General features: G+C 39.2%; 1 protein-coding gene across 1 annotated transcript; it reads left to right on the top strand.

The window, feature by feature from the left end:
• Positions 1-44: 44 nt before the first annotated feature.
• Positions 45-16628, top strand: cabcoco1 (ciliary associated calcium binding coiled-coil 1). Its single transcript, XM_023340367.1, has 9 exons — positions 45-71; positions 162-250; positions 2558-2727; positions 2861-3005; positions 9406-9478; positions 9551-9627; positions 15962-16098; positions 16206-16311; positions 16408-16628. The coding sequence occupies exons 1-7, from the start codon at positions 57-59 to the stop codon at positions 15969-15971; spliced, it is 579 nt and encodes a 192-aa protein (XP_023196135.1). The 5' UTR covers positions 45-56; the 3' UTR covers positions 15972-16098; positions 16206-16311; positions 16408-16628.
• Positions 16629-19127: the final 2499 nt, after the last annotated feature.

Genomic DNA, 19127 nt, shown 5'->3' with positions numbered 1-19127 from the left:
TTTAAATAAGGAAGAACAGTTTAACGGCCCGTTGCCATGACCACCGCAATGCTAACATGTCCGGAGAAGAGGTATGAATAGTCATGAAGATTAATGTTTGTAGCAGTGCTGAATCGCTGATGTATTTTACTTATGATACAAAAAGTGCGTCTATTTGACAGGAACAAGCAGCAGAGTTCCTGCAGTGGGACGCCTTGCCAGTGCAATTAATAGAGGAGCTGCAAGAACACAGCGCCGAGGAGCTTCTGCAGTAAGTAACCCGGTTAACCTGGAAACAGAAAGTAAACAAGAAAATGTGCCAGTAAATGGCTTAATTAATTAGAGGGACTTTATGTAATGCAGTCCTCGAGGACTGACCAAAGTCGGTCCTCGAGGCCCGGCATCCTGCATGTTTTAGTTCTCTCCCTGGTGGCACCAACAACCTTTTCAGCATGTCAGCGTTCTTCTTAGGCCTTCTAACGAGCCATCATTTGATCCAGGTGCGCTAAATCAGGGGATAGCACCACCCACATTTGGAGGCCTTGAGTCCTTGACACGGCCGTCGCGGGTTCGATTCCCCCCACCCCCCTCTCCTTCTCCCTTTCCTGTCAGCCTACTTTCATATAAGGGACACTAGAACCCACAAAAGACCCCCTGGAGGGGACAAAAAAAAGTTTTATGTCAAAGGAAACTCAGCCGATTGGATGGAGTCATTGACTTGCAGCATTCACTCGTCTTGGACCAGTGTGCAGCGACAGTAGAAAGCTCCCTTTTAACAGGAAGAAACCTTCAACAAAACCAGGACCTAACTCACTACAAGTGGCCATCTGCCACGACTGACTGGGAATTTGAGACCGAACAGTATGCACAAAAAAGATACAGAAAATCTAATATATAAGTCCTTTCTATGTTACGAAAAGTGACATGTTAATAGCAGGAAACGATTAGGTGATGGGAGCATTGTCTCAGCCGATGTCCTCCTCCAGGAAGGAACCACAACCAAACAGAATGAAACATCAGGTGTAGCTTCTGTGGAGAAAAAAAGTTACATAAAATAATAGCAAATAATGTAAGTTGGAGAGTAGCAAAAGAAGAAAATGAGGAAAATGGTCAGTTTGTCCTCCAGCAGCCCAAAAGCATGTGGCAGCATAACTATAGAAATAGCTCAGGATAACCGAAGTAACAAATGCAGGGACTAGTTTTCAGCATCACTCCTGAAGAATATTTCTAATTTTAGCTATATTAATTTTTAAACCAGCCTATTGTGTTTCCCTTGATACCGACATGTTAAAGCTCATGATAATATAACTTTACATCATAGACATGCCTGCAACAGAGGAGCTTACAAACTTCGGCACCACAGAGAGCGACTATGTCATTCTGAAATCCATCAAACAGACATGAAGTATAACAAATCAAGAGAACAGAAACATCAGGCTATGTGGTCACTAATGATGAAACAACACAAATTCAAAGCAGTTCAGAAGCATCATTTTGACATTTTATCAATTTAAAGCCTGGAGCAGCTAGCAACTGCTGAAGCTAGGTTTATTATTGACATGTTGAACCAGGTACACAGCAGCGAGCGTTGAAGCCGACCCCGCCGCAAAATATTCTATATAAAAGTTACATAATGCAACTTTAATATACTTTTACTGGTATGGTGGTGCTGCTGCCTGACTCATCTGTTCTTAAGTGTGATAAAAGGTACAGGGGCAAGTTAAATATATGAATATTTTTTCCCCACTTTGCTGCTTCCATAAAGCTCCACTCATGTTAACTTAGTCTGTAAAAATGCTTTACCTAGTTTGCCATCTGTAGCCAAGTGACTGATGATGACGTTGGTGGACAGCCAGTGTCGAATTTTACAAAAAATACACTTGGAGACAATATGGACGATCCACTTGTAATTTTGCGTGTCATAAAGTTAAATGTAAGAGTGAAAATAAAGCCAGTCATGTAGCACACCATTTTATTCAATATTTTACAGTACAATCAGTCAGTCTTGTAAAGTTTTTAGCAACCATGAGTCAACTTGGATCCTTGAAATCCTATTCATTCAGGGCCCCTTTATGCCCGGGCCGGGGGCCCACCGCCCTCCCAGCCCCCCTGAAGGTCCGCCCCTGGTTTTAAGAGAATATTGTGGTTGACTGTTTCAAAAGCAGCGCTGAAATCTAGCAAAACCAGAACAGACATAAGTCCATTATCTGAAGCCAAGAGAATATCATTTGTAACATTCAACAGTTCTGTTTCAGTGCTATGATGAGCCCTGAAGCCTGACTGAAACTCTTCAAACTGATTTTTACCTTTTGATAGAGACCAGGGTCTACCACACCAAACTAGATTCAAGCTGGAAGCAGGAAGCTCTCAGGCAAAAAATGCACAGTCTACCATGAGCAATAACCTGGAACAGTGAACAGAAACATCTGTGCTGAGTGTGGTACAAATGTCCCTGTAAGATGGGTTCTGTTTTTGTAAGATTCTTTTATGTTAGCACACCAACATTCTGCTTTAGCAGTGTTATCACTGACTGTTTACCATGACTACAGTGTAATCTAAATCCATTCTCTGTTTGTAGTAAAATGGAGAACATTCTAGGTTTCACAAACCACCGGACCTGTATCAGAGAGGCTGTCCTCCTTCAGTACTATTTGTCTGGATTCTGGTGGGCTAAAGATACCAAGTTTAGCCCCACACAGATCTCTTTCACCATGGCTGTACTCCATGTACTGCTGGAAAATCTAAGAGGTGGGAAATGCAGAATGTTGGTTCTTCAAGTACCAACATTGTGTTGTATCCACACTTCTAACATTGACTTTTTTTTGGTAAGAAAAAAAAGGTCTAGTAGACTAACAGTTTGTGCTTTGCCTTCCACCCCCAGAAAAACAGATGAGTTCAGTGGATAATATGGTGGTGTTCATGAAAGCCATGACTGCTGCCTGCCACTGTGCTCCTTCTGAAGAAGATGACTCTTCACTTTTGAACAATAATGAAGCCAAAGCACTGATATGCTATGTTACAAAAAGGTAAGCCTGACCAAGCCAGCCAAATTCAAATAAAAGAATACTTTATTGAGGAAATTAAATAATTCAACTGATCACCAAACTTTAAAAAAACTTGGGACTCTAACCACATCACCACCATATTTATGATTTCTAGTAATAGTCACAACAGTTTCAGAACTTTAACATAAACTATTTCTGTAGAGCAGTGATGCCCAGGGAGGTTAGAGAGGGTTCGGCCCCACCCCAATCTTGGAGAAGTGTAGAATTGTCCCCCCCCCAAAAAATCCTACAAATAATAATTGTATTTAAACAATATCAATATAAAAAGGCGAAAGAAACAAATAACAATATAAATCTGCCATTCATCAAAGAAAAAAATACACTTTTACGTCCACCCCTGCCATTGTTAGAATCAGTCCAAAATTGTAGGAGAATCAACAGCAGAGGCTCACAGAGCTGCTGAAGAGAGGAACTAGCTGTGGCTCTGCAGCATTAACCCAAAAATGCCCCCAGTAAGAAAATACTTAAAGCAAAATACATGTAACACCTTTTATTTACGTTCACTGCTCAAAAGGAAGAAACACATTAACAATTAAAATCAGACCACAGTTTGTTATTTCATTACTTTGGCTGAATCAGGATGAAGTGCCTTCTTATGCCTTGGAAATCAAAATTATCTAAACTGGCTGCATTGGTTTGATAGACTTTTGTTGAAGGTAGCAAGTATCTCAATTATATTTTGCTCTTTAACTCTTACATTAATGAGAAGAATTTGAAACAGGAGAGGCTAAGTGCTACAACTAGCTGACAGCTCAGTGTGTGGGAGCCAAGAGCAGAGAGAGACAGAGGAGATAGAAAAACAGAAAAAGGTGTCTTGATTTCTTATCATCTTCAACATAGAGCCTCCAAAACCACACACACAAAATCTGAATATTTTTCTATAAAAACCCTGGTGCTTTGAGCATTCAATTTAAGATATATTTCCCAGATATGCATTATTTCTACTGTTTTTACTTATATATTAAGTAAGTATAAATCACAATAATTATATATATATATATATATATATATATAATTATTGAGCTATAGCTGTAGCTGGCTGGATAGCTCAATAGATAAGGCATCGGTATATCACCCGAGAGGGCAGGGTTCGAATCCAGTCTGGGTCCTTAGGCAAGACCCTTCAAGCTACTGCCTACCTCATACCATGAGAGACACAAAAATGCATAACATGCCGGCTCAGAAGGTCTGCGTCAGGTGTTGGGGAACCAGAGCACCTTGATGACAAATGGGCTACTGGAACAAGATGGAAATGGGCGAGAGATGAAAATGTGGATCTGCTGGAATGATACTACTCAAGTAACCCTAATCAGAGAGGTTACATGCAAAGACTGGTGAAGGAATGGTTACTTCGACATCCCCAGTCAACACTAAGCGCTAAACAACTAGTAGCTCAGTGTTCCAACATCCGCAAACGGCAACTGCTATCACAACTTGAGATTGACGAGATACAACACAAATGCTACGGCAAAAAGGAGGAACCTGGATGTCAGAACTGTGGGGACTTAACTACAAGTCCCCACCCAGTCAGGGGATACACGGCCCCATTGAGCGAATCAGAGAGACGAGACGGCTGCTGACCTGAGAGAGAAAATCACGAATGACAACCAGACCTCCTCGGCTGAGTCACATTGAGAATGTGAATGCAGCATTGAGAACAATCCCTACCAACACTTGATCCTTGATCCTTGAGACACTTGGCTATAAGAGCAGCCATGAGACCCAATACCCACCATGGAAAAGACGGTTAGAGGCTAAAATCAAGGTATCAAGGAGGGAAGCGAGCCAACTGTCAGAGCTCCACAAGGGTTAGAACCCAAGAACAAAATCCGTGCAATAAACAGCTATCCCCTGCCAGTAATCAGATACCCTGCTGGAATAATTAGGAGATAAAAGCCACTGATATTAAGACTAGAAAACTACTAACAATGCATGGAGGGTTCCATCCCAAATCCAGCACCCTGAGACTGTACACGAGCCGCAAGGAAGGAGGCAGAGGACTAGTGAGTGTGAGAACCACAGTCCAGGACGAAACAACTAAGATCCATAAATACATCAGGGACAAAGCCTCAACAGACAATGTGCTCAGTGAATATCTCAGACAACAGGGTGCCAGAGATACCATCATGGCAGGACAAGCCCCTACATGGGATGTACCACCAGCAAATAACCCAAGTGGCTGATATCAGTAAATCCTACCAATGGCTGGAAAAAGCTGGACTCAAGGACAGCACAGAGGCCCTCATCCTGGCCGCCCTAAACACCAGAGCAGTGCAGAGCAGAGCAGAGCAGAGGCCCAGATCTACCAACAGTGTGCAAACTAACTTGTGCAAGGAGGCCCCTGAGACAGTCCAGCACATAACAGCAGGGTGCAAGATACTGGCAGGGAAAGCATACATGGAACGACATAACCAAGTTGCAGGCATAGTGTACAGAAACATCTGTGCAGAATATGGACTGGAAACCCCGAGATCAAAGTGGGAAACACCCCCAAAGGTGGCGGAGAACGCCAGAGCTAAGATCCTGTGGGACTTCCAGATCCAGACAGACAAAATGGTAATGGCAAACCAACCAGACATTGTCGTAGTGGATAAACAACAGAGGAAAGCCAGATAGATGTAGCAATACCAAGCGACTGCAACATCAGGAAAAAGGAGCACGAGAAACTAGAGAAATACCAGGGCCTCAGGGAGGAACTGGAGAGGGCCTGGAAGGTGAAGACCTTCCAGGCCCAGAGGTCATCGGGGCCCTTGGGGCAGTCACCCCCAAACTGGACCAATGGCTACAACAGATCCCAGGAACAACATCAGACATCTCAGTCCAGAAATGTGCAGTCCTTGGCACAGCCAAGATACTGCGCAGAACCCTCAAGCTCCCAGGCCTCTGGTAGAGGACCCGAGCTCAGAGGATAAGAACCACCCGCGGTGGGTGAGAAGGGAATTTTATTATACAGTGGTTGGACAATGAAATTGAAACACCTCTCATTTTAATCATGAAACCTCCCACACTAAAATGAGAGGTGTTTCAGTTTCATTGTCCAACCCCTGTATATACTGTATATATAATAAATAAACAAACAGAGGTAACAGAAAGTAAATAACGTATAAATGAGACAGAAAACAACTAAAACGGGGCACCTAGAGGGCTTAATGTATTCTGTGCTACTAAAATTGTTATAAGACTTAGATAAAGAGTTTATGCCATTACAACTGGGGAGCACCACTCATGGGGTCACATTAAGTGTCAAAGACATAACATGGTCCAAAAACGGTGACCAGATTCTTGAAAATGTGATTTCAGAGCCTTTGAGCGTATGCCTAATTTTTTCCAGTTTCATGAACAAACGGGCATCTTTTATCCAATAAGAATGTGTGGGTGGGAGAGGATTCTTCCAATGCATCAGTATAATACGTCTAGCCTAGCTAGTGTGAGGAAGGTCAGCATGATGTGGTGACAGCAACTGCTTTTTGGGGAGGACCCCAAATAAAGCAGTGAGTGGAGAAGGCTGTAGTGGTGGTCGAGGTGATTACAGAGAGTCAAAAACAGATTTCCAAAATTGCAGTAGAGAGGGGACAGTTCCAAAACATATGTCTGAGAGTGGCTGGGAATAAAACCACACTTCACACAGCTTGAATCCACGTCTGGAAAGATTTCAGCCAGTTAGCTTTTGGACCAATGTACTCTATGGACGACTTTACACTGAACAATTCTATGTCGGGCACAAATTGATGAGGTGTGAATGCGTTCAGATTAGTTTGCCACATTTCATTATCAATCTCTATGTTAAGATCATCAAACCAAGTAGCTTGAAGATGGCCAAGCCCACGAGTAAAATTGTACATTAAGAAGTTGTATATCTTTTATATTGTACCCTTTGGAGTGGGACTAATTTCTAGCAGTTGATCAACCAATCAATTGCTAGAAATTAGCAAGAAATATGGTTATATTGGAGGCAGGAATTATTGGAAAACCTGGAAAGTGATGTCAAATAACGTCTCTAACTTGTAGAAATCTAAAAAAAAGTTCACAGCCGGTAAGTTAAAATGTTAAGATAATTGATCAAATGAGGCAAAAGTACCATCTAAGTATAGATCTTTCACAGAAAAAAAGCCAATTTCTTTTCCACACTGAAAAAAAATCTTATTAATGAGTGAAGCTGGAAATAGAGGATTAGAATTTAGTGGCAATATTCTTTGGATCTCAAAATGTTGCATAATCTGAGCCCATATTCTAAGACATTTCTTAATTATTATTTTGTCAGTGCAAGTTATAGGAGATGTTGCAAGAGAGTACAAGGAAGCAGAGCTACTTGAGGCCTCCACTAATGGTAACCATTTGAGAGCCTCACAGTTTGCATTGCACCAGAATAACATTGTGCGAATTTTAACAGACCAATAATCCATCCATCCATTTTCTAACACCTTTGTCCCTAGTGGGGTCAGGAGGGGTGCTGGTGCCTATCTCCAGCTAACATTCCGGGCGAGAGGCTGGGTCACCCTGGACAGGTCGCCAGTCTGTCGCAGGGCAACACAGAGACAGACACACAACCATGCACACACACACACACTCATACCTAGGGAGAATTTAGAGAGACCAATTAACCTAACTGTCATGTTTTTGGACTGTGGGAGGAAGCCGGAGAACCCAGAGAGAACCCACACATGCACAGGGAGAACATGCAAACTCCATGCAGAAAGACCCCAGGCCAGGAATCAAACCCAGGACCTTCTTGCTGCATGGCAACAGCTCTACCAACTGCGCCACTGCACAACCCCAGACCAATAATAGCATAAGAAATATGGTGTCGCAAGCCCTCCCATTTCCTTACTTTTCTGTATAACACTCTTTCATATTCTAGGAGGTTTCTTGTTCCATATGAACTGAAAAACTGAGGCATCGAATGTCCTAAAAAAATTTTTTTGGGATAAATACTGGTAAACACTGAAAAAGGTACAACAATTTTGGCAAAACATTCATCTTGATAAGCTGATCCTGCCTGCTAAAGAAAGTGGCAGCATGGACCAGCGCTGTAAGTCCTGAGTCAGCTGGTCGAGTAAGGGAGTAGAATTGATTTTAAAAAGTTGTGAGTGATTCTTAGTTACATGGATTCCCAGTCACTTAAATCCTTGCAGAGAGATCTTGAATGGTAAACTAGGGAGTAGGTAGACTGTAGCTGCATCATTAATTGGAAATAATTAACTATTGTTAAAGTTCAGTTTATATCCAGATATTTGTCCAAACTTTTCAAGCAGATCTAATACAGGGGGCATGGAGGTCTCTGGGTCTGAAAGAAAGAGTAACAGGTCATCAGCATATAAGGAGACTTTTTGGTCTAGACTCTAGACCACATCTTGTGATGCCATGCATGGGACTGGATCTAAGGGCTGCAGCTAAAGGTTCTATAGCAATAGCAAACAAAAGAGGGGAAAGTGGGCAACCCTGGCGGGTCCCACGACCTAGGTGAAAATATTCTGAGTAGTCATTATTTGTGCGAACACTGGCTAATGGAGAAGCATATAACAGTCAGTCTGCAGTTAACTCACACATTGTGAATGAATAATGTTAAGAGTTGCTACCTGTAACTATCTAGGTGTTCTATCAGATCATCGTATGCTGTCAGAATAGCATACATGCTGTGAGTACCCATGCCTGCCTATGCGCATTAAGAACTCCGACTGTCAGAGGAGCTGTCAGTTCAGATATGCGACAAGTTACGACAAAAATAAGTCAATAAATTGTTTTTAATAACTAGAAAGACATACATGCATTGTGGTGGTTTCAAAGTGTATTTAAAGCAGGGTCTAGCTAAAGCTGCAGTCAACTACAACACACGCCTGTGAAAAACCTGCCACAGTGTTGCTTTATGATGGTCTGACTAGTTAAACGCCAAGTCAGGATGTCATACAGCTGTTAATAACAAAGTGTATGACAATCTACGTCATGATTCTATGTTGTTGATTAAATAAAATCATATGGTAATGACAAGAGTATACTTGTCTGACAGATATAGCCATCAGTGCCATCAGTTTGTGCTCAGCTTATGACAATCTGACAGAACACCGGATCCCTGGCTGGGCTGGCAGTTTTGGTGGGCCTGAATTGCTGCCAACAAAAAAGTCCGGTTCATCTCCAAAACGACAAACAAAATATGCATCCAGTTTTTGACTTTTCCTAGCTCTATTTTTTCCATCCTTTTCACTTTGCCGCTCCCTGGAGCTCCACTCATGTTGGCATAGTCGGTAAAAGTGCTCCATCTAGTTTCCCCCCCATATGTAGAATAAATAGGGGATACAATTGCTGTTTTACAGCCAGTGCATTGTGTTATACTACTCAAACTGATTCTGTAAACATTTTTCTCCAGTCTTATTCTGAAATACAAACTATATGAACTTCTCTTCATGAAATCCACAGAGGAGCGTCTGACAGGGATGGAGGTGAGACTGCTTCTGGTGTCTGTATCTACTGTCTGTCCCCTTCTATTGACATGTCAACACGTTCTGTTTCAGAGGACCATTCAGAGATTCGGCTGTCAAGATGCTCATACCTCACTGGAGGAAAGTATTTCCACCTACTTCTACTTTAAGTAAATAAATTTAAAATTTCATATAACATAAATAAATACCTTGTATGACTTTGGGTTTTTAAAGCACAAAACTGACTAAATATGGTCAGATGTCTTTTTACAGTAAAATATAATAAAACAGTATCATTTCCAAAGCTTCATGTGTACCTGAGTGAAAAAAATACTTTGGTATATTTCAAACATACGTATATTTGTGTAAGTACATTTTAATTATACTAAGTATTAAGTGTACTACACATAAATATATACAAAGTACACTAACAGCATGATTGTACTAATTTTGACATAACTTTAAACACACTTAAATATAATTGTACTAAAATACACTTTTAAGAAATATTAAATAAAAGAATACCTTAAGTGAACAAAATATGTTGCTCAAGTGTAAAAATGAAACAATATGTTTTTAAAGATATTTTGTGTATATTTTAAAACATGTGCTCAAAATAAAATTATTTAAAATTCACTTAAAGCTTAGTAAAAGTAAACTATTAAATATACTGAAATTTCAGTATTTTTAAATTGCATCTCAGTGTATACTTTAGGCTAGTGAGGTATGCCATTTTAGGTGCCTTCTACTATTTTGTTAAAATGGCAAAGAATTAAAAAAAACCCAATCCTTATAGTGGAACGTGATGTAATGTTTAACAAATAATGTTAAATAATGTAACAAATAATATAAAGTAAATAATGTGTTCATGCCTCAAAACACCAACACCACCTGGGCATCTAACACTGACGCTGTGTGCAGGAAGGGGATGAGCAGACTCTATTTTTTAAAGAAGCTGAGATCCTTCAATGTGTGCAGCAAGATGCTGGAGACCTTTTATCACAGTGTTGTTGCCGGTGCCATCTTCTTTGCTGCTGTGTGTTGGGGAAGCAGCATCAGAGCCAGCGACTCTAATAGACTAGACAAAATCATCAGGAAAGCTGGCTCTGTACTGGGACTAAGGCTGGAGTCCCTGGAAACTGTGGTGGAGAGGAGGACATTGAAGAAGGTTCTGTCTATTATGGACAATAAACAGCACCCTCTCCACCACATAGTGGACAGACAGCGGAGCACCTTCTCACATAGACTGCTCCAGCTCCACTGTCGTAGGGACAGATACAGGAAATCCTTCCTGCCACATGCCATCTCACTGTACAATAAAAGCTAAATCATTGTTCTGCACAAATCAGTCCAATTTCGCACAACTGCACTGTGGCACACTTGCTGTACATATATTTACATATACATACTGTTTCTGCATTTTTGAATCTTTGCAAGGACTGCTCTAAGCTGCTTTTTATATTGACAGCATGTTATATTTTATTTTATCTTGTCTACAATTGCTACTCAGTGGTGGTTGGTGTGTGTCTTGTCTCTATGCTGTAACTGCAAAATAATTTCCCTGCTGGGATGAATAAAGTAATTCTATTCTATTCTATTCTATTCTATTCAAACATTGACAGTTTAACAGAGGTTCTACAACAAAAACAATACTTTTCCTTAATGTAAGAACCGTGGATCTCCAGATACTGTGATTCTTTGTAGAATAATCCACAGACACAATTGAGCTCTTTCTCAGTGTCGAACATTTAGTTTCTTTTTAAGCCTCTCAACCAGCCGTCACTGAACTCTCCAAAACTTCTTATCAATCCTTTTTATTCATCCCCGGGGGAACCTTTCACAGTAAAACATCACCTTTCAAAATAAAACGTTTTACATTTTCATTACTCCAATTTTCACTCTTACATCATCACTAAATGTAGCTGGTGTCTTCAGTCTTACTTCTCTCCGAATATGATCTGTTTTTAGTTTTTTAACTAAAACACAGAAGTTGTTGTAATAGGTGACCCACAAGAAAGGTTCATTTAAATTCACCTGAAAATAATAAATGGCAGATAAATTAATTTACTTCAATGACTAATTGTAATTGTAATTCTATACAATTACAAAAAAAGTTGGGCCGGATCAGAAGAATCTAAATTCTAGGGAGCCTGGTTGTGAGTAACAACAGAGAGTACACAGTGTTTATAAGAAAGAATAGAATTTAATATAATAACAATTGTGGATCCAAATTTATAAACAAATCAAAATTGCGCGCTTTTTAAAGAGAAAATAAAATAAAATAAATAACAGTCTTTTCCAATGTGTCTGTCAATTCAATGTTTCACAGCTAGTGACCAGTCGGGTCACTGTCTACCGGTTCTCTTGATTCTCTGGGCTGGAGCTCGCCATCCAAGTTCAGATGAGGATGATCATCAGGTCTCTGGTCACCACAGGCCAAAGATTGCACCATAACATGGCAAAAATAAAAACCTGACCTGGAACAAGGCCAAAGTAAAACATCTTAGAATATAAAATGAAATGCCAATATCAATAAAGCTTAAGCTATAGTTAAAGAGATCGTGCATACTTTCTCAAGTTTTTTTCCCCATCATGTTGTACAACAATATCCAAGTCTTCAGAATACAATGTTACCAACACATTAGCAAACTAAAGAAATTAGTTTATATGTGGTAAAGGAAAATAATAATAATAATAACAAATCAAAGGTGCCAAAGAAGAACATCTACAACATTAGAAGTTCCCTGCAATACCAACGGAAAAGCACTTAACTGAAATAGCACAGTTGAAATACCAGAACATGTACTAATAAAAAAAGACAAGTACCGTATTTTTCGCACTATAAGGCGCACCTAAAAATCTCCAATTTTCTCAAAAGCCGAGACTGCGTCTTATAATCCGGTGCGCCTTATATATGGACCAATATTGAGCCACAACAGGTCTCGCAACTACGGTAACTAGCCGCCGACTTCATAGAAGAAGAAGACCCCGTAGAAGAAGAAGCACGCGGTGCACGCTGGGCTTTGTGTAAAGAACCTAAAATGGCTCCTATTAAGAGACACGCTTATGACCCAGAGTTTAAGCTCAAGGCGATCAGTCACACAGTAGAACACGGGAATAGAGCAGCAGCGAGAGAATTTAACATGAATGAGTCAATGGTGCGGAAGTGGATATATATTGTGATTGCATGATTGATTTACCGTAACAGTATCAAACTGTTTTTTTTGTGTTATTGAATCGAGGAAAAGTTCCCCTCCACTATATGTTATACCTTGCTGTTGTTAAAACATAAACTGTCACGAAAATACCACGTCACTTACTTTACCTCAGGAAAATAATAAAACAGCTGTTTATTCATTTTGGGAATGAATGGAGTTGTCAGAACGCTGGTTTGTAATCTATTAATAAAGTTTGACTGACCTATCTGACCTGAGTGAAGTTGGCCCCCCCACCTTCTTCAAATTAGACAAAATTGGTGTCAATCAACTCGGCTACGTTTGTGCTGGTTTGTGCAGCAAAAATTTTCGTTTGTGCCGTTATCATTTTAAAGATATAAAGAAATGTTTTTAGAGGTCATCAAAGGTCAACCAGCCCCCCACCTTCTTCAAATCAGACGAAATGGGTGTCAATCAACTCGGCTACGTTTGTGCTCGTTTGTGCAGCAAAGATTTTTGTTTGTGCTGCTTCGGTTTTGAAGATATTAAGGAAAGGGTAAAGGTCAAAAGGTCAACCAGCCCCCCCACCTTCTTCAAATCAGACGAAATGGGTGTCAATCAACTCGGCTACATTTGTGCTGGTTTGTGCAGCAAAGATTTTCATTTGTGCAGCTATCATTTTAAAGATATTAAGAGGGCTGGTTGACCTTTGATGACCTCTAAAACATTTCTTTATATCTTTAAAATGATAGCGGCACAAACGAAAATTTTTGCTGCACAAACCAGCACAAACGTAGCCGAGTTGATTGACACCAATTTTGTCTAATTTGAAGAAGGTGGGGGGGCCAACTTCACTCAGGTACCTATCTGACTATTTTGTTGACATTCCCTTTAGCGCAGTTCCATCTAATGGATGCATAACGTAACCCAAGCCTCTACTGTAGCGTCTATTCTATGCGCCTTATATATGAAAAAAGTTTTAAAATGGGCCATTCATTGAAGGTGCGCCTTATAATGTGGTGCTCCTTACAGTGCAGAAAATACAGTACAACTACACAGAGAAAGGAAAAAAAATACAACACCCACAATAATAATAATGCAAAATCTTACAGTAAAAAATTTTTTTTATTAAATTTGATCAGATATTACATATTTTAGCCAATTTTCAACAAATTTACTGAGCCAACTGCCCAGCGCCTGCGGTCCCTCACCGATGCTCTGAGGGATTTTTTCCGCCTTCAGCCGCTCACAAGTGAAACTTTCCGAGATTCAATAAAAACAAATTTACTATTTTGAATTATATATTTTGCGAATTTATCTTAATATTGTTTTTCTTACCGATTTCCAGACTCATCAAATTTCGACAAGCTCTTCACGGAAGCAACCGTCAACTGTGAGCTCTCAAGCGTGTCTGACGCGTTCTGAGCAAAATGTCAGCACAGCAGTTGAAAGGGGCGGGACAATCAACCTTATTGGCTGATGTGAAATCAGACGGTACCAGCTATTGCTCCGGTACCAGCAGTTGTTTAGTGCGTCACTAACAGTAATCACTAAAGGCATATTTCACAGTTTTTAAAGATTTTTAACACTTTTAACCTATATTTATGGACATATTTATTAACTTATTTTTTAACTTTGCTACTTTTTAACTCTTAATTTTTACTTGTGTTTTTAACACTGGGTTACACTGTCTTTACCTTATCCATTTTCAGATGTATGACGTAAGATCTTTCTATTAGTGAAAGGCAGCTGCTGGATTTCCTCACAGACAGACCCTAGTTTGTGAGGGTTGGTAAAAAAGCTTCAAGGGCCATCTCCCTCAGCACTGGCTCCGCCCAGGGCTGTGTACTGAGCCCACTGTTCTTGAGTGTTTACCCTCACCCTCATGCTGAGGGTGGACCCCTTCCATCCTCAGCATGGTTAGTTCTCCCTGCTGCCTTCTGGGAAAAGGTTTAGCAGCTTCAAATGCAGAACAACCAGATTCCATAACATCTTCATCCCTCATGCCATAAGACTACTAAATTGCCATTAGTTTACTGTTCTATTATATATATTTACATCAATACTTTTGTTATTACTTATTTATTATTATTGGATCCTTGCAACAACATTTCTTTCAATTTGTATGTTTTTAAAAGTACAATTGAATGACTACGTCTATGTCTATTAGCTCCAGTTCACACTCCAGACCAGATGGTGGCGGTAATGCACGCTTTCAGTTTTTTGAAACGCGCCATATAAAGAACAACATCACCCTGAAATCAGGGAGGATAAGAGATGTTCTTCCAATTTGCTATTTTTACTTGCATAATATTGCCTTAAAAGTAGAGAGAGCCTTGATAATAGTTAGTTTTGGTAAATTCAAGCTAACTCCTAGTCTGAGTTAGACGGTAACACAACTGGACAAGAACTGGATGGAAATGAAATGTGGATTGCAAAGGAGCCCAAAGGGGCGTGTTGCTAGCTGGCAGTAAGTTTGCTTCAAAATGCTAATTATCTTCATTTAATTATAAACAGTGCAGTACATATATAAACAAACTTACGTTGGTTTCAGAAATAGTAATTTTATAAATTTTATTGTGATTATTATTATTATTATTATTATTCAACATTATACATTCAACTTCATGTTATAACTGCATGGAGGCCATTTGTTGCGACTTAATATAGTTTCCTTCACAATCTTAACGTGGCTACATTTTTAACAACAGCAAAAACAGGTGTGTTTCCAACATGGACTTAATAAACATGATTTGATTTAAAAATAATTGGACAGAATTTATCCCCTTGTTACGACCCGTCTGGGAGGGGCAGATCATAACATGAAGGATCCATCCTCTTCAGATCCCAAGCAGCCAACACACACGAAATTGAACATGTTATGTTATTTATTTTAAAAAGATGTATTTTTGATTAAGATGTTACAAGTGGAGCATATGGCTTCAGAGTGAGCTATAATGCAGAAAACAACAAACAAAAGGAAACTATCTGAATATTAACAGAAACTTACCTAATTGAAAGTAAATAAACTAAATGACAAAAACTTACCTCCCTAATTAAGAAAACCTGAGAAAACTAAGCAAACATAAACAGCAGCTTACTCCTACAAACTCCAGAACTTTTACAAGATGTTAGACAAACAATGTGGCCGTTGAGATGGCAGGAAGTCCGTCAGCAGCTTTTATATCCATCACCTCCCGGAGGCCACCAATTGGATGTCTCCGTCGTCTTCTGGGAACCAATCAGAGACAGGCACCTGCACATGCATATTTGCATAATTAAGTTGATGACGCCAGTCGTAATACCCTTGTTAATTCTTTCATACATTTTATCTGTTGTTGGCTTTCAGGGCCCTGTGATGGACTGGTGACCTGTCCAGGGCAACCCCGCCTCTTATCTAATGACAACTGGAGATGGCCACCACCAGCCCCCCTCACCACCCTGCAAGGATCAGTGTGTTTAGATCATGGATGGAAAGCGTGTAAGGTAGTTTGTCTCTCTTAAGTCCACACTTAAAACAACTTCATAGTTAATGCCAGCATCAACTGATTCTATGATATTGCTGACTATTTTTTCTACTTCTACATAAACAGGCAAAGAAAACACCCAGAAATGTTTTTTCACTCCAGGCATCCGGTACCAATCATCATCAGTTCTGATGATGTCACATACATAGCGAGTCCGCAGTGTCTTAAAATTGTAAGTCTTACTTTTTTCTTTGCTGTTTTTCTGTACTCTTTCAAATACAAGTGCTTTCTCTGTTTACTTGCTCTATTGTTTTATTCTTTTTTGTAGGTTTCTGTAAAGTTCAGTGAATGGTTTTGTCGTTGATCCTCACTGTTCTTAGGAAGGAGAAATGTCAGTTTGTCTGCAGTAATACTGGAATACTGTGACATTGTATTAAAGCAATAGTCTTTGCAATACTCCATGTCTTCTCTCGTTCATTGGCAAAATATTTTTCACATTTTCTCTCAAGTGTACGTATTGTTTTATTGTGCTAATTTTCATAAGCATGTTGCCTGTAAAACTGTAATATATTCACGGTTTGTAAAATTTTCTGATAATATATGAAAAAATATGGATATATTGAGTACACAATGTAATTTTTTTCAGTGTGTTGTAATTGATCCTTCTGTGTTCTGGTAGCCTGATATGTTTGCAGTACTGTAGTGTGTTTAAAGCATGTAATGTACAAAGTGGCAAAGCAGAATAATAGAAGACATTGATAAGTAACTAAAGTGTACTTCATTAGCAATTACAGTACACCAAAAGTGTAATTGGAGCATACTGTGATCACACTACTAATATATAAAATATGTAATGCTGATATACTTACAATACATTCCAAATATATTTTAAATGTAATTTGATCACAAAATAGTACACTTAAGATACACTAATCAAGCATGTTTATATTAAATAAAAAGCTGTATACTTAAAGTATGCAAAGTATACTTTTAGTTGTTCCAAAAAACGTATGTGATATTGTAACCTGGTTGTATTTATCTTATCTTATAATTACACAAAATGCCCTTTTTTTGTTATTTGTATTGTTCCTTACCTGACTGAAACACCTCTAAAGAACTCTGTCATTGTTTTAACCGTGTTACTTTAAAATTAGAAGCCCCTCCTTTTTATTTCTTCTTCTGTGGTAGTGTCTTTAAATTGTTTGTGCCCCTTAGATCCTCCCTTTTTGTCATGTTGTCCTGCGGAAGAGATGTGTGCTGTTTATTTTTCATCTAAATACATCCAGTTTATTTATAGATTTATTAAGTAAATTTCTATGTACTTTTGTTTTGTGTAGGACTTGGAGCAGGCAGTCTATAACATGGTAGTTTTCTGTTTGTTCTTGTCAGAATAAATTGAGAAACCATCCTTTTTTAAAGACAAACCATGTCACAGCCTGATCACTTAATAAAACCAATACAACGCAGAAAGTTTCCTGTTACAATAGTACACTTAGTACATTTTAAATTGTGATTTTCTACAATTTAATTACTATTAAAATACACCCAGTACAAAATTAGTTGCTCCAAAATAACATACTTCAAGTTAATAATCCTCAACAAACTTCAGGTTTACTGATCATTAGTCTGGCTTCAAGTATGCTGAATATGCTAAAATTTAACATACTTAGTATATTTATTTTTCACCAGGGTAATACTGGAGATCAGTCTTTAACAGTCAAAACAGTTCTACATTACATCATTTATATGTGTTGTCAGGTTCTTCCCCAAACTTCTGAGATAATAGCACTCGACTGAGAAATAGAGTATAGATATAAAGTGTGTTGAGACGTTTACTCCAGACACGCACCATACATGCACGCACACACATCTACGGACACGAAGATTCTGCACAAAAGCCTTTTGTTTCATACGGACACTTTCTGTAGAAACGAAACTTAACTTTAGCTCATCGTCTGACCACTAGGTAGTGACGTAACACACCAGCAGACCAGGAGGCGGACTTTAGGATATAAGCAAGGTGTCTTCCGTGTTTGAGCAGGTGCTATATAGATTCGGGCCTTTACACTTGACATCCACATAAGCCTGTAAGGGTAAGCGTCTCTTTCTTTTTAGCGCTAAAAAGAATAAAATAAGTAAACTCTGATTGTTCTGTGTTGGCTGATTCCCTGTTCGTGTGCTCACACGTTTTGGGTCCGTCGAGTTTAAATCACAACAAGTGTTTTCTCACTTCCTGATAAATTAAACAACTTGTTTATTTAAATTAGATATAAAACCTCCAGATGTAAATCTTTCAGTGCCTTTCAATTGCAATTTTTTTTAGTCACGATTCAATTTAAAATCGATCTTCTATTCCGAAACCAGTTTTTCTAAACGGCCTACAGATCAAGTAATCGAAACAAGTGTAAACAAACTGAACATTTATTTAAAATGCAACATTTATCATTTATTTTAAATAACTATTTTAAACAGTCCTTGACTGAGGGAGAACCCAAACACAACATGCCTGCAAGATGCAAGATTTATTCTTTATTTAAGTGAATTGGATGGACTGAGGCAAGCAGATAGACAGACAGACAGAAACTTTATTAATCCCTAAAGTTAGGATTTTCTCTCAGGAACAGTTCCTGTCTCCCACATAGCACCCATACAGAGGTCACGTTAACGGAATATTTTCCGAATTTGACCGTTTTGGGGGTTTTTAACGACTGGGAAATTTGAAGCCTGTCTGTCATTTGACGGATTATAATTAACACCCTTGACTGGTGCCCATGGGCAGACATTATAGTCTTTACGCAAAGAGTTCATCGCAGAGGCAACTAAAATCAATCAGTACAAAATCTTTTCTGAACATCATCTCATGGACGCTGAACTAAATGCGTCTTTCTGACCAGATCTGGCAGCGTGTTGAAGAGTTCTGGACTGGACGCTTTGAAGCGTCCGGTTAGGAAGAACATTAAAAAGCTTTGGTTGAAAAATGGTGCGTTTAATTCAAGTCTCTAGTGGATACAGAGCAGAGAAAACTAAAGAGAATGCAACGTTGAGCTA

Source organism: Xiphophorus maculatus, chromosome 10, assembly GCF_002775205.1.
Source record: "Xiphophorus maculatus strain JP 163 A chromosome 10, X_maculatus-5.0-male, whole genome shotgun sequence".
In the NCBI taxonomy this organism is placed as follows: domain Eukaryota; kingdom Metazoa; phylum Chordata; class Actinopteri; order Cyprinodontiformes; family Poeciliidae; genus Xiphophorus; species Xiphophorus maculatus.
This window is presented reverse-complemented; position numbering and strand designations above follow the sequence as displayed.

Bases quoted from the DNA above. Each gene is read 5' to 3' on its own strand.
- cabcoco1 (XM_023340367.1), top strand. The intron at 2,728-2,860 runs GTGGGAAATGCA...TTCCACCCCCAG, and splicing joins ACTGCTGGAAAATCTAAGAG to AAAAACAGATGAGTTCAGTG. The intron at 3,006-9,405 runs GTAAGCCTGACC...ATTTTTCTCCAG, and splicing joins ATATGCTATGTTACAAAAAG to TCTTATTCTGAAATACAAAC.